This window comes from Elephantulus edwardii, unplaced genomic scaffold, assembly GCF_000299155.1.
Source record: "Elephantulus edwardii isolate Elephantulus edwardi_28Jun2011 unplaced genomic scaffold, EleEdw1.0 scaffold00020, whole genome shotgun sequence".
In the NCBI taxonomy this organism is placed as follows: Eukaryota; Metazoa; Chordata; class Mammalia; order Macroscelidea; family Macroscelididae; genus Elephantulus; species Elephantulus edwardii.
Window position 1 is genome coordinate 9,947,040 of NW_006399770.1, and position 16,293 is coordinate 9,963,332.

At 38.7% G+C, this 16,293-nt stretch overlaps 1 protein-coding gene across 1 annotated transcript in view; it reads right to left on the reverse strand.

Moving 5' to 3' along the window:
• DPYD (dihydropyrimidine dehydrogenase) overlaps window positions 1–16,076 on the reverse strand; it is a 1,462,963-nt gene extending 1,446,887 nt beyond the window's left edge. The window contains exon 1 of the mRNA XM_006882430.1: window positions 15,905–16,076. Coding sequence (XP_006882492.1) covers window positions 15,905–15,943 — 39 coding nt within the window. The 5' untranslated portion in view covers window positions 15,944–16,076. The remainder of the gene's footprint in view (window positions 1–15,904) is intronic.
• Between the last annotated feature and the right edge of the window lie 217 nt (window positions 16,077–16,293).

Sequence of the window (16,293 nt, forward strand, 5' to 3'; positions counted from 1 at the left end):
AGACTGGGAAAAAGTATTTGGTAATGACATGTCAGATAAGACATAAGAAATGACATGCCAGAATTTATAAGATAATTGAGCACCATATTGGTGTTTCTTTAGTCAGTAACCAAGAGCAATACAAGAGCCATCAAATAAAATTATCTTTCTTCTACCATAACCCAATTTTCTTAAGAGTAGAGAGAAGGTGAAGAAGTTTCCCCTATACCGGCCCTGCTATTTTTTTAATCACTTTAATATATAAACCTGAAGTGTTAACTCAATGACCAAACAAAAATACAAAGCCTGTATTTTCCAGTTTTTTTTTAACTCATGATGATCTACCATCAATTTTCCAAAGTTGTAAATATTTACAAGAGGAGAACTGTAAAGTTTTTTTCTCCCTGAGAGTAGGTAGGGAACTTGAATCACTGATCTTTCTGTAAGTAACAAAATACTTAATGTTCTATGCTTCATTTTACTTGGATTCACAATCACCACCCATGAGTCAAGAAATCAAAATACATGTTGTATTGAAGAAATCTGTCAAGGACCCATACAAAAAGCTAAAGAGCAATGATTTCTATTTAAAAAGTAAGGTAAACTGCTCCAAGCCATGGAATTCTGAATTGCTTCCTATGCGTCTGAAAGTTGGGCAATGATAAAGGATGAAAGAAGAATCAGTATCTTTGAGTTGTGGTGCTAACAATTGAGTACTCAAACTGCCAAAAGATAAAAACAAATTTATCTTGGAAGAAGTTGAATCAGGGTGTTCCTTAGAAGCAAAGATGATGAAAATCGATCTCACAGACTTTAAGCATGATATCAGAAGGGGCCAATCTTTGGAAAAGGACAACATACTGGAAAAGAGACATTCTAGTCAGAAAAAGAGAGGAAGAATCCACCAAAATAGACTGTCACACAGTGTCTATAACGGTGGGCTCAAGCATATCAGAGATTATGAAGATGGAAAAAAGATAGGGCATATTTTAGATCTGTTGTTCATAGAATGCTAAAAATTGTCATCAACATGACGGTATGTACCAACAACATTAACAAAACTCTCTCCTGTATTTTTTCTGGAAAAATTTCTGGTTGTGGGTGTAGTTTTATTCTTAATTATCCTTCTCAAATAATCCCAGGGTATTTTTTTTTCTTCTTGAACATGCCAAAGGCAGCCAAAAAAGCAAATAGGTCTGTCTTGGAGAGGGTGAAACCAAGTTTCTCCTTGGAGGCTAGGATTTTGAAGCTCCATCTCACATACTTTGGGCATGCGGCAAGGAGGGACCAATGCTTGGAGAAAGACACAATGCTTGGAAGGTAGGAGGGACAGTGAAAGAGTGGAAGACTCCAGATGATGATGGATTGAAATAGTAACTGGGGCAATGGGATTAGGTGTGTCGGAGTCAATGAGACTGGCTCAGAAAAGGGTAGGTTTCAGAGCTCTTGGACACAACGTAATTATGATTGCAGGAGATGCGCTGGCATTGTTTTGCTATAGCTTTAAACATTGTTCTCATATTAGCTATACTTTATAAAAATTTAACATGAAATTATAATTTTTAATATCACTTTTAAAGAATTTTGCAAAGATCATTTAAAAAAGGATGTAATTTAGACCAATCAATTGAGGACAAGTAAAATCAATCAAATTGGGACAAATAAAGAAGTTGAAAATTGTAGGATGATGTTTTCATAGAAAAATAAAATGTGTTGGGGATGGGGATCAGAGATGGGTTGGGGATAAAATATAAGAGCAAAGAAGTGCAGTAAAGGTATCAGCACATGCGCCATCTGTATAAATCACGCTTGGATTTGACATGTAATTTTGAGTGCGTCCCCTGAGAAGTGGCCCTCAGGGCTTCATTATTGATGAAGAGATTTTTCTTCAAAGTGGCCCAGTCAGGAGAGTCTCAAGGGGACAATCATAAGCCCTCATAATATCAATTTCCAAGCACCTGGGAGGTAGGGACACAGACTGTCTCTTTAATTATCACGAGGAGAAGGGGAATGCTATTGTACAAGCATGCTTAAATTCTCAAAAAGGTAAGCTTTATTATAACCTAGTAAAAAAGTTAAATATGTGAGTCATTTTTCAAACAGGACACCCTTTACCTTTTTCTGAGGCAAAACAAGTTGATCCTCAACCTCCTCCTTCCTATGAGTTAAAAAGTAATTTACAAACAAATGAAGTGTGTTCAGGGACGCTTTGAAGTCCAGATGAAAAAAAAAACCTTCTTTGAAGAATATAATTTACTTAGGGAAGAGAGACGCTTGGTCCAGTTAGTTCAAAGAGGTCTCTGGAATTATCTATTTGCTAATTTAATTATTGTATAGTGATTTTAGTTTAGAAAAGAGTTATATCAAATCCTCCTCAATGCCAATGAGAATGCCAAGAAATAAGCTAACCTTCACATTGACCTTGATAAAAAAGTAGAAAAAAGGCCTAAGTATCAACCTGTTTACACTAGAGTAAAAGAATAAAAAATATTGAGGGGCAAGTCCTGGATTTGAACCATATATTTGTCTGTATTAGGAATCTATACACCAATATGAAGCTGATATAGGTACATGCCATTGAGTCATATGGAACTCATAGTGACTCTATGTTTAATAGCTCTGAACTCTGCCCTATCCTGAGCCAATTTCACTGCCTGGACACAACTATCCAGTCCAGGTCTTCCTCTCCTGTGCTGTCCCTCCATCCTTCCAAGCATAATGTCCTTCTTCAAGGAGTAGCCCCTTCTGAAAACATGTCCAAAATATCTGAGAATGGAGCTTCAAAATTCTTGCCTCCAAGGAACAGCTTGGATTCTTCTTCTCCAGGACCTACTTGTTTGTTCTATTGCCAGTGCATGGTATGTTCAGTAATCTTGTCCAGCACTCCGATACATAGCAAGTAATTGTGAAGATCATGGCTTGGATCAGGTGCATATTAGTCTCTAAAATGACATCAGTGGTATTCAGCACTCAAGAGGTCATTGTCAACAGATTTTCCTAATGTAATTTGTCTTTTATTTCCTGACTGCTGATGCCAGGAGTGCTGATTGTGGATCTAAGTAAGCTGTAATTATTAACAACCTCAATGTCTTCTCCATGTATCATGGTGCTATCAGTTGGCCCAGTCGTGAGAATCTTTGTCTTCTTGACATTGAACTTCAATTCATATTGAAAACGGTAGTCCTTCACCTTCTGCAGCAAATCTGTCAGGTCCTTTGCTGTTTCAGTAAGCAAGCTTGGATCATCTGTATAACACAGGTAGGTGATGAGTCTTTCTCTGACTCTAATATCACATTCCTCCTCATAAAGTCTAGCCTCTCAAATGATTTGTTCCGCATATAGATTGAAAAGGTATGGAGATAGGATGCATAACTGGCACACACTTTTTTGACTTTGAACCATGCAAATTTTTCTTGCTATGTTCTGATGACAACTTCCTGGTCCAAGTATTAGGTTTTCCATGAGCACAACTATCCATGTTCCTCTCCTGTTCACAGGATTTTTAGAGGCCTGATCTTTAAGAAGTAGATGGCCAATTCTGTTTCCTAACATGCTTTAACCTGGGAGCTCTACTAAAATCTGTCCACAATGTGTACTCTTGAGGCATTTGATACACCAGTGGCATAATCTTCAGTATCACAGCCATCTACAAGTTATCTCAGAATAGCAAACTTACAGACAAGTGCTATATCAATGTTATTAGTGCTACTATTCAATAATTTCTACACTCTGTCAATTCACCTTTTTTCTTGGAATGGGAATAAATATAGATCTCTTCCAGTCAGTTGGCCCCATAGCTGTCCTCCAGATTTCTTGTTACAACCTCCTTAACATTCTCCATTGCTTAACCCAGAAAGCTAGCAATACATTAACTGATAAAAGACATTTTAAAATAGAAATTAAATACAAAATTAAATGTCTCTTTAATGTTCCTTGTTTCAGAAATTCTCCTTATTATCTATAAACTGGTAAATGGAATACAGTCATTTTCTTCTAGTCTATATCTTGTAGCATTTATGAGGCTCCATAATGAGCCTTTCATAATTTTTTAACTTAATTGATTCTTCTCTACATAACAGATTCAATGAGATTTTACCACCACTAGTTAATTCTTTAATTTAAACATACTTCTAGCCTGTTGACATTTAAACAGTAAACATGATAAATGCAATAGTAATATTTAAGATCAGAGAATTCCCACACACACAAGAATTCTGTTTGTAATACTAGATCCTGGGCTCCAGCAGCTGCAAGACCTACATTCACCTTTGCCTTCCTTAAATCAGGTAACACCCATACTCCCAGATCCTAACTGGCTCAGCTGACATTGAGGGAATACAGCACTATATACCAGATCTAAAGGAGATATCACCCTCTCCTGAGAAATTAGCCAAATCTGACAGCGTCATGCTGCATGTCGAAGAGAAGAGGCACTAAGTTGCAAGAATCAGTCCTGGAGCAGAAGCTCAGGGCAAAGGACATTTCCTCAGAATTGTCTGAGAAAAAAACTCTTCCCTCAACCTAGTGCCTGGAATGCGTACTTAGAGACTCCTAAACTCAGAAGAGACTGGCCACAACATAAGAGACTCGCAGCAGCGCCGAGCATTGGGCATCACAGAAGCACAGAAGGCTTGAGACCTAAAACCATCACATCAAGGGCTGGACAGGGAGAGGGAGGTGTTGAATGGGATAGGTGGGAGTATAAGTGGATGCTGGTAGAGTGCAGAAAGGGATGGGTCAAGACAAACATACCAAGGGTGGGGGAATGATACTCAATCCATTGGTTACTTCTATAATTGGACAATGTCCTTCATCTGCTCCTTTCTGTTAAAATGCTTGACTGTCATATACTGGTCTAAAGCTCAGTAATCAAACTAAGACAGACTAGGAAGAAGGGTTGGCCAATCACTGCCAAAATGACAGGCCTTCAAAAATCCTATATATAATAGAATACACTTGGGCTAGGAGATACAGCGACTGAGACTGAGGTCTCAAACATGGAAACACAAAGGATAAGGAACAGTTGTAACCAGACAATAGTGATTGGAACGTGAAATGTGAGTAGCATGAATGTAGGAAATTGGAGATTGTTAAGAAATGGAATACATAAATACTGACAAAAGTATTAGTAAAATGAGATGGACTGACAGGGAACATTTTTAATCCAACAATCATATATGATCTACTGTGCTGCAGATCAAGAGGTGAGGAAAAATGGGATACTTTCATAATTAAAAAGTGTCATTTCTCGATCCATCTTGAAATACAGTGTTGTGAGTCAAGGGATTATATCCATATGCATATAAGGAAATCCAATGAATATCACTATCATTCAAATATGCACCCACAACCAGAGCCAAAGAAGAAGAAATAGACGAGTTTTACCAACTTTTGCAGTCAGAAATCGATCAACCATGCAATCAAGAGGCATTAATAATAAACGGTGATGAATGAAAAAGTTAGAACAAGGTAGAAGTATCAGTAGTCAGAAAATATGGACGTGGTGACAGAAATAAGGTTGTAGGTAAAATGAAAGAATTCCGTACAATCAATGATTTATTCATAATAAATACCTTTTCTAAAAAAAACACAGACTATTCACATGGATTTCACGTGGTGGTATACATAGGAATCAGATCAATTACAGCTGTGGAAAGAATCATTGGAGATCAATGTCAACTGTGAAAACTAGGCCAGATGCTGATTGTGGAACAGACCATCAACTACTCGTATGCAAATTCAAACTAACGCTAAAAAAGGTTAAATCAAGTCCACAGGAACCAAAATTTGACTTTTAATCTATCCCACTTGAATTTGAAAACCATCTTAGGAACAAGTTCGAGGCCTTGAACACTAATAAGTGAAGACCAGGTGACCTGTGGGAAGGAATCAAGAATATCATCCAGGAAGAATGCCAGAGGACATTACAAAGACAAAGCATAAAGAAAAGACAAGACACATGACAGAAGACACTGAATATTATACTAGAGTGCTGAGAAGCCAAAGCAAAGGGAAGAAATCAATAAATTCAGGAGCTGAACAGAAGATTTCAAAGGGTAGCTCAGGAAAATAAAGCATAGTATTATAATGAAACAGGCAAAAAATTAGAGTCAGAAAATCAAAAGGGGAAAACTCATCCTGTATTTCTTAAGAAGTAACTAAAGAACAAATTCAAGCCTCAAGCTATAATACTTAAGTATGCTTTGGGCAGAATATTAAATGATTCAGGAAGTTGGAAGGAGTTTACAGTCACTATACCAAGAAGAATTGACTGACACAGAAGAATTTCATGAAATAATGTATAATCAAGATCTTGTGGTATGAAGGAGGAACTGCAGCTGCTCTGAAAGAATTGGCCAAAAAACAAAGCCCCAGGAATTGACAGCCTATCAATTGACATATTTCAACAATGAAAGATGTTGCTTTGGATGTACTTACCAGGTTGTGCCAAGAAATCTGTAGGACACCCACATGGACAACTGACTGGAAGAGACCCAATTTTGTTGCCATTCCAAAAAAGGTGACTTGACAGAGTGCGGAAATATTCAAACAATGTCATTAAAATCACATGTAATCAAGATCTTGCTGAAAATTACCCCAAAATGACTGGAACAGCACATCACCAGAGAACTGCCAGATGTAAAGTCTGGGTTTAGAAGTGGTAGTGGCACTAGGGATGTTATAGCCAATGTTAGATGAATATTGACTGAAATCAAAGAGTACTACAGGAATGTCTATTTATGTTTCATTGCCTATGTAAAGGCATTTGACTGTGTGGATCACAACAAACTGTGGCTAACTCTGAGAAGAATGGGAATTCCAGAAAATAAAATTAATCCTTACAGCTATTATACTAAATTGGTAGAATTAAACCTAATAATATGCAATGCAATCCTGAAAGCACGTAGTTCAAATCCACCAGCTGCTCCATGGAACAAGGATAGGCAATGTCCTCTTGTGCCATTAACAACCTCCAAAAACCAGGTGGAGGGTTAGATATGGGTTGGTCCCAACTCAATAGAACACATTAACAACAGTAGAGGAAGACCTGGCAATCCCAGAAATAACTCACCCATAATTATACATAGAAAAAAATTACAGCCTGGATTATAACCAGTGTTGTGTATATTTGACACACTCCTGAAAAGAAACTTGGTTTTACTGAAACACAAAATACATGGAAACTAGCCATGCAAGAACACATGTTGCCCTATATCTGTTCACTAAGTTGTGACAAGGAATCTGGAGGACAACTGACTGGAAGAGACCCATATTTATTCCCATCCCAAAATACAGTCGCCTGAGAGAGTGTGGAAATTATCAAGCAGCATCAATAATATCACACTCTAGCAAAATCTTGCTGAAGATTATCCAGGAAAGCCTTGAACAGTACATTGACAGAGAACTGTTGCAAACCAAAACCGTTTTTCCTGGAAGAAATGAACCTAAAGAGACAGACACACACAGAGGATGGGACTACAATCTCATGGTGCTGCATTTATTGGAATATATAGGGGTCTAAGCAATGATCTCATTTTTTAGGGTTTCCATCGAATTATAATAAACAGTGAGCTCATATCTCAGTTTTCATAGAATCATAAAAGGTGGGTACAGAAACAATCGAGCAAGGGAGGGTACACACTCTGTTCTTTATGATAGATGTTGTTTTTCACATGAAAGGAGTTGGGAGACCGAAACGACTTAAGATATTTGATTTACAGGAAGAGAGACCTCCAAGTTCCCAGCCCATTTGCAGGATGAGGACAAAGGTTTCTCTTTAATTATTAAACCCTAAAGTTACCTGCTTGCAGGCTGAACTCTCAATAACCCCGAAGCCCACCCATGTGCAGGCTGGCCTTCCAATAATGGTGTCCGGTCCTCCTCAGAGAACTACTAGAAATAAAAGATGGATTTAAAAGAGGTCATGGTGCTAGGGACATGACTGCCAATGTCAGATGGATCTTGGCAGAAATCAGAGCATACCAGTAGAATGTCTGTGTTTTATTGACTACGCAAAGGCATTTGACTGTGCAGATCATAATTAATTGCAGCTAGCCTTGAGGAAAGTGGAAATCTCAGAACACTTGATAATGCTTATATAAAACCTATTCTTGGACCAAGAGGCAGTCCTCAGAAAAGATAGAGGAAACACTGCATGGCTCAAAATCAAGAAAGATGTGTGTCAGGGATGTATCCTGTTGGATGCAGGGAAGCAGGGCTTTATGAGGAGGAGTGTGGCATCAGGATTGGAGGAAGACTCATTAACAACCTACAATATGCAGGTGACACAACCTTGCTTGCTGAAACTGAGGAGGACCTGAAGCTTTCACTGCAAAAGGTCGACTGTCGTCTTCAACAAGGATTGAAGCTCAACATCAAGAAGACAAAGATTCTCACCACTGGGCCAATTGGCAGCACCCTAATAGATAAGAGATGAGATTGAGGTTGTTACCAATTACAGTTTGCTCCATCCCACAATCAACACTCTTAACACCAGCAGTCAGGAAATCAAAAGACCAAATGCATTGGGAAAATCTGCTGTCATGGACCTCTCCAGAGTGCTGAAGAGCAACAACGAAGGTGTGACAAATCCAGGCCATGATCTTCTCAAATACTTGTTATGCTTCAGAGAGTTGGACAATGACTAAGGCAGACAGAAGAAGGATAGATGCCTTCGAGTTGTGGTGCTGGAGAAGAGTCTTGAACATACCGTGGACTGCTAAGAAAGCAAATAGGTCTGTGTTGGAGAGGATGAAACCAAGTCTCTTCTTGAGCTTAGAATTTTGAAGCTCCAACTCACTCACTTTGTGCACGTGGTCAGGAGAGATCAGTCATTAGAGAAGGACATCATGCTTGGTAGGGTGGATGGACAGCAAAGGAAAGGAAGACATCAGATGAGATGGATTGATATAGTAACTGAAGCAATGGAGGTTAGTGTGTCTGAGTTGGTGAGACTGGCTCAGGACAAGGAAGGGTTAAGAGCCGCTGTACATAGGGTCGCTATGCATCATAGGTGACTCAATGGCACACAACAACAATAACATACTATGACAGGTTTGGAAGCACAAGTGGCATCCACTTCCTAAATAACATGCCTCCATAAACTCTACGAACTTTGATAAATGTGAATGGTTGAAGATGGGCTTCAGGCCTTTTGTTCATGGGGTCACTATGAGTCGTGCTTGACTCGAAGGCAATCAACAACAACACAAAATATTAATAAACTGTACAAAATAATTTCTTCCTCAACATCAATAAATAAATATCTATAGTGAAAAGTTTAAAAGGTAAAACTGCTGATTTATATCCTGATGTTTGCATCTACTAGTGTAATATTTTAATTAAATCCAATAGAAGAAGTCATAATTACAAACCACAGGGAAGACATAATCCTATTAATGGTTATCTAAGTAATAAAATTGGCTCCAAAACATATGTGAACAACCACACTATTGATGTTGGAGGTCAAATATCATCTTTAGTCTTGAAACACAGGATAAAAAAGTAAATTATACCCAAAAGTAAATAGGACTAGTTTGAAACAGATAATATTCCTGTCATGGATAAATTTATAGTCCTAGGAATATTTTATTAAGTATATCTTAATTAAGGTAAATATGAATTAAATAATGCTATCTTTAAAGTTTTAATGCTTGCAAGTTCTGCTACATGTTTATCACGGTGCCTGTATAGCCAGAAACACACACACACACGCCAGTACTACTTTCACTAGGCCTGGGCATTCCCTCTGTTGCATTCTGAAAAAGAACAACCTTTTAATGAATTTTCAATGAGAATAGTGCCCCTTGGGTGTCATAGTGCACAGGGAGCTGTGCTGCTAACTCAGAGGACGTGCCTTTTTTACATTTTGAATCCACTAGTGTGGCTGTTAGCAAGAAAGATGGGCCATCTCCTCCCTTATAGTCTACAGCCTCAGATAACTGCTGCATCGCCAAATCTGAAGCAGTTCCAATCAAGGGCAAGAGTGAATGAAGAAGTTTCTTCAACTTCAGTGTCTTGAGTTTCAATATTTCATATTTTTGTAGCTAATTAGTTTGTGCTAATTACTAAAACTCTACCATGGTGACTAGACGAGTTTACGTCAGTGGAAGGTACGATTTTCAGCCTTGTTTCTTTCTTATGAAACATCAAACGAACAAGCAAAACCAAACCAAAGCAGCTCTTTTCAACTGTTCCAACTAACAGCAAACTGTTCCAACTAACAGCAACCTTATATATGCCGGAGTAGAATTGTTATCCATAGGATTATCAACGGCTATAATCTTCCAGAAATAGATCAGTCGGGATTTCGTCCAATCCACCTCTGGGTAGATCCTCTAGTTACCAGCTGAGCGGTTAGTCCTTTAACCACCCAGGGACTTTCCTGTTCACAGAGTTTTGTAAAATGATATGTTCAAACAAGTAATAAGAGACATGACTGCTAAAAGATTATCCAACTATCTTAGCATTTGACTCTCAATCTTTTTAGTACTCTCACGAATTTCTCATTGTTAAGTTCAGCTTTCTAAAAGTGCATTTTTCCTTCAGAACCTATGAAAAGTGTATTTTTCCTTCAGAACTTAAGAATGTGTGAATTATCACATTTTAAGCAATTAAGCAATCAAGAAACATCATCTTCTATGATTGGATTAAGCAAATCCAATGTAAAAATTCCCTAATGACAGATTAATCTTTAGTCATTAATCTCACAATTTTAATTACTAAAACTGGTCAGCTGAATTGATGTGCAAGCGGTAAAATTAAAAACAAGACCCCCATAAAAAAAAAAGAAGAAAGAAAGAAACCGAACCATCTATGTGTAGTACCTTAAAACGACAAGGCGCATTCACTGTAATATTTTGACTGCCCAGCTAAATATCTTGAACCACAATGTGTGGTCTAGACAAAAGCTAAAAGCAAGCAGAGAAATCACACTTTCAAGAGCTCAAACACTTAAGAGAGGTTTAAAATAAAAATAAAATACAATATAGAAAGTTTGTAAAGTATCTGGAAATCAAAATACCATCTCCATAAGATTTGTAGGATCAAATCCATCAGTTTCTCCATGGGAGATGGATGGGAAGTCTCCTCCCAAGTAATTTACTGCCTCTGAAAACCTACTGGAGGGTCAGCTATGTATCAGTGCCAACTTGATGGCAAATAAAATCAATCAGTAAAAGGAGATTTAAATACACACACACAGCCACAAAAAAAAAAAAATTCTTTCTTACACACTTAGCCTTAACTTTTTGTTTTGTTTGGATGTTTGGGGGTTTGTGTGGGACTGGCTGCCAATTTTTACTATCTAGAGGCCTCTATTTATAATATACCCACTGCCATCAAGTCAATTCTGATGCCAAGTGACCCTCCATCAGATTTCTGGGCTCTAAATATTTATGGAAGTAGAGTTCCCATCAATCTTTCTCCTTGAAAGTTCTAGGAGTTCTAACTCCTGAACTTATCATCATCTGCCCAAAGAGGAACATACTCTGGCACCAGAACTCTTCTTCTTTGAATATGTCTACATTGATCAATCACTAGGTATCTTTCTTGTGAGCAACAAAATCTTCTGTGGATATCAGATCCTTCTTCCTCCCAAAGAACAAGGTAATTAAGATAAATGGGTTCTTCTACCGTTTCTCTAATAGGTCATCACTAGGCCTTTCTTTTTCTAAAATTCTCTTTAAAATGCATCCACTAAAAGTCATTTATTGGAAAAGTATCATCAAATTTTGCAAAAATTATTATTTTGATAATTAATATATAAAATTATCAACTATCTTATGGAATTAATAGAAACAATAATACAAATAATTAATAGTTTTATGCAACCAGATGTCCACTATGACTGAATAGATAGTAAATGATATGAGTGAATCCCTTTTTCATTCAGATTAAACAGTAAATGAATATTTGACTCCTTAATGCTCATCAACTAATAAACCAAGGTATTAGCTTTGGTTTATGATTGTGAAAGCCATAGAATAGCAGGCAGTAATTGAGTTTGGCTGAAAATATTTATTAAAATCATTAGTATTTGAAGAGTTAAAAGCTCACTGCAGCTGAATACATTTTCTTTAGTTACTTAAATTATTTAGATTCACAGTCTATTCTCAATTATCCATGTTACTGGAGGAAAACATGATGATATTGAACAACGCTGAATTCTTTCAAAATCATTGGGTTTTTCCCCCAAAGTAGCATTTTATATGTGTAAACACTGAAATTATATAAAATATCACTTCAGATTGAATAAAATTCTATAAAATTTCTACCAAGAACAGGGAAAGTGCCCAGTGCTTTATATTCATCTTCTTCCAAATCTTCTGGAGAAAGTTTGAAAACTCACACTATATATAAAGATCAAACTCACAAAAATAAACTTTTTTTTCAACTCATAGCTACTATTACTGACTTCTAGAGTGCTATTTGAATGTCAGTGATTTTCTTGAGAATATTATATGTGCACTAATACACAAATAGTATATCCTTGTATGTTTTAACATTTTCCCTTTTTCTTACAATAAGCCTTCAACTTGTGATATCTCGTTGTTGTTGTTGTTGTTGTTGTAGTATACCATCAGGATGAAATCAACCCATAGCTGTCCCTCCAGTGAGTTTTCAAAGGCAGTAAATGACACAGGAGGTGATTCCTCATCCTTGTCCTATAGAGCAGTTGGTAGAGTCAAACTGCATGCCTCTGGTAGACTTGAACTGCATGCCTTCAGGATTGCAATGCAGCTTTTTGCCAGTAGATCACCAGAGCTCCCTTCTTCTTGTTGTTAGGTGCCATCAAGTCAAGTACAACTCATAGCGACCCTATGAATAAAAGACCCGAACCCATTTCTGTCCTGCGCCGTCCTCACACTTTCTGACACACACAAGAGACCACTGCAGCAGTCACCACGTCAATCCATTTGCTTAAAGATCTTCCTCTCCTATGTTAACCCCCTACCCTTCCCAACATCAAGTCCCTTTCCAAGGAATAGCACCTCCTAGCAATATGTCCAAAATACGTGAGGTGAAACCTCATCCTTCTTGCGTCCAAAGAACACTCTGGCTGCACCCTCTCCAAGACATATCTGTTCATTCTCTTGGCTGTCCATGGGATGTTAAGTACTCTTCTCCAACACCATAGCTCAAAGATGTCAAATCTTTTTCTGTCATCCTTATTCACTGTCCAGGTCTCAGATACATAGCTAGTAACTGGAAAGACTATGGCCTGAATAAGACATACCTTAGTCCTCAAACGGAAATCACTATTCCTCAATAATTTAGAAACGTCCTTAACCACAGATTTTTCCCAGTGTAATGTGTCTCCTTATTTCCCAATTGCTTAATTCCCAAGGGTGTTAGATGTGAATCCAAACAAGATGAAGCTGTTGACAATTTCAATCTCTTCTCCATCCATCATGACACTGTCTTACTGATTCAATGGTAAGAATCTAACCTCCTGTGCCATTTACTGCCTCTGATCACCCAATGGAGAGTCAGCAATGAGTTGATTCCAACTTGAAGGTACATAAAAATGTGAAAGTAGTTTTACAGAAGCAGAGAAACGTGCACAGGGTTGTGCGCTTTAAAAAGGAAGAGAAGCACATCTCAACCCAAGGCAGTTCTCACTAGAAGCTCCAAATCACATGTATGTGTCCAGTGGAAACAAAGAGGGAAACAAAAACTCCGCTATTTCTCATTAACTTCTATTACTTTGATTATATTTTCTGAGTGTATTAACTAAATTACTTAACAAAAAACCCACATATGTTTTGTTATATTTTTCTTTTATCCCAGAGATATTCTCACTTTGAAGTCTACAGTGATCTTCTGATAAATTTTCATGTCCCCAAACTCTTCATATTTTGAGGTGATATTTGGATCAAACCAGCAATTTAGAAATAAGCCTGCAAGGCAACTTCGACTACTGCAGTAGTTAGTTACTGAACACACACACACACACACACACACACACACACACACACACACAGAGGAACCAATACAGGTTTAGAATCTGAAATTCTGTAAAAATTAATTACTTTTCTGTGTGTCTGAGGTTAAGACAATGGTGGCAATCAATTCAATCTCCAGAGGATAGTTTTAATGGATTTAAGGAAAGCAAATCTAATGTATGTATTATAATATGATAGAAAAGTAAGCTTTCATAATATACTCGTATTCTTTGGGACAAAAATGAAATTTAGTGAGTCAACAGGATCAACTGAGATGTCCATGCTTGGATGTGTTCCTGGAGGCTTAAAATATTTTTTCTGACTGCATTATATTTTAATGATTAATTTCATGCTCTTTTCATGGTACTTTAGCTTATGATCTGTATAACTTTGAGAGAAAAACAAGATACTATGTGTAATGAAAGATGTCACTGTCTAAAGTGTGTGCATATTTGAAATACTGAAAAGCTGAGAACATGTAATGTCACTCTACAAGAGTGTTAGTAATACTATAGGATTAGATTAAGCTGAGTGAAATGCTTAGTTGAAAGAATACATGAAATTTAGCTAATCATTTAGTGTTTCATTGGGCCTTTCTCCTCTGAGGAAAGTGAGGAGTGATTTCAAAGATAATTGCAAGAGAGATGTGAGGGGAGAAAAAAATCAGGCAGGTAAACAGATCATTGTGAAATTACAAAGGCCAAGATCCAGCTTCCATTTCTCCCACAATCAGATAAAAGAACCGGTTGCATGAAAACCACCAAAACTAAGGATTTAATATAGAAATGTAGAAACAGAAAAGTATATTTCACCCTGTCCACATACAAATGATCACTGGGTCAAATATATCATGTAGATCAATATAAAAAGTAAATTTACAGAGAGAAAAACCACAAGTAAATTAACTACAGGGAACCACATGAAAGACTTTGGCTCTTCGTGTTAAATGAATTTTTTCAAGATAGGGAGTACCGTCAAGAAAATATACTAATACCTTTCCCAAACTTTACACAAAGTTCTCTTCATGCAGAGACAGAAGTTGACCAAAGTAGCTAAGCTGCAAACAGGTGGTTTTCCCAACTTTTGCTTATGCTACCAAAAAGACTCAAGAAAGGAAAATTCTAAACAAAAAACACGTGTTCAGCCAGAGTAGAAGATTCAAAACAAAAACGCAAAGTAAATAAACGACCAAAAAGTGATATCTCTTAGCTCAAATACGTGTACACTGGTTTCTACGTCTCAGTCACTGCTTCTCGTCGTCACATACAAAGAGAAACTGTGAGAACTGAGCGGAAACTACCACGGTATTTAGGTAGATCTTATTCGCCAGGAGAGTAGTGCACAGCCATCAGTGCAAGAGGGAATGAAAAACTAAAGGTGGGAAGGAAATTATTTTATTTATATTCTCTGCCTGTACTTCAATTTTCACATCTCAGTACTTTGCTTTATTCTACCCTATGTGAAACTACTTCAAGGGCAATTCCTAAGGCTAGTGGGGAAGGCTACAGTGACACACAGAACTCCTTTTATTTCTGCACTTTGTCTTTGCAAATAGCAGGATCCTGCAGCATGGGCTAGGGAAGGGCAGATACTTCCCAAACAGCAGACAAGGGGCGAGGGGGCGAGCGGGGCGACGTGGGGGCAGACTGGGTTGGAGATGGCCACGCGGATCCTGCAGAGCCCACCTAGAACAACTGTACTCCTTCCGAAACCGCCACGCAGAGCAAGTGACAAGGCAGGCTTCCTTATCCTACCTCGAAGTAACCTGACAGGTCCCAACCCAAAGAGCAGCCTCATGGTAGCGCCCGGTCAATCTTGCACTCCCCTCCCCGCCGGCCCTCACGGGTCCTGGCTCCGCAGAGCTACTGTGACAAACTTTCCCGTGTCTCCCACTCTTCCACGGACCCACGAGGCCTCCCCAGCACAGAGTGGCCGGGCCCCCGCTTCCAGTGCCCAGCGAGCCGGAGTGCAGTCAGTACCTCAATGTCCGCCGCGTCCTTGCTGAGCACAGGGGCCATGGCAGTGCCTACTTTCTGGAGTCTCCGAGAGACAAACGTGCAACCTTCGTTCTTCAGGCAGAAACCCAAATGACAGCTGGTTCCAGGAGCCCGAGTGTAGAAATAAGCAGCTGGGGGGGCGGTGGCGCGGGGGCGGGGCAGCTGGCTGTGGCGACGCCCCCGAGGTGGGGCTGCGCGCTGGGCCTTGCTCTCCCCGCTCGCAAGAGGGACGACCGAAGCGGTCACCAGCACCCCCACCCCACGCCCAGCCCCACCTCGCCGGCGGCGGCTTGTTTTCCTCCTGCAGGCGGAAGAAAACCTGCTGGCGAGCGCTTTCTCCCGGGCCTCGCTCTGGAGCTTTGAAATTGTTG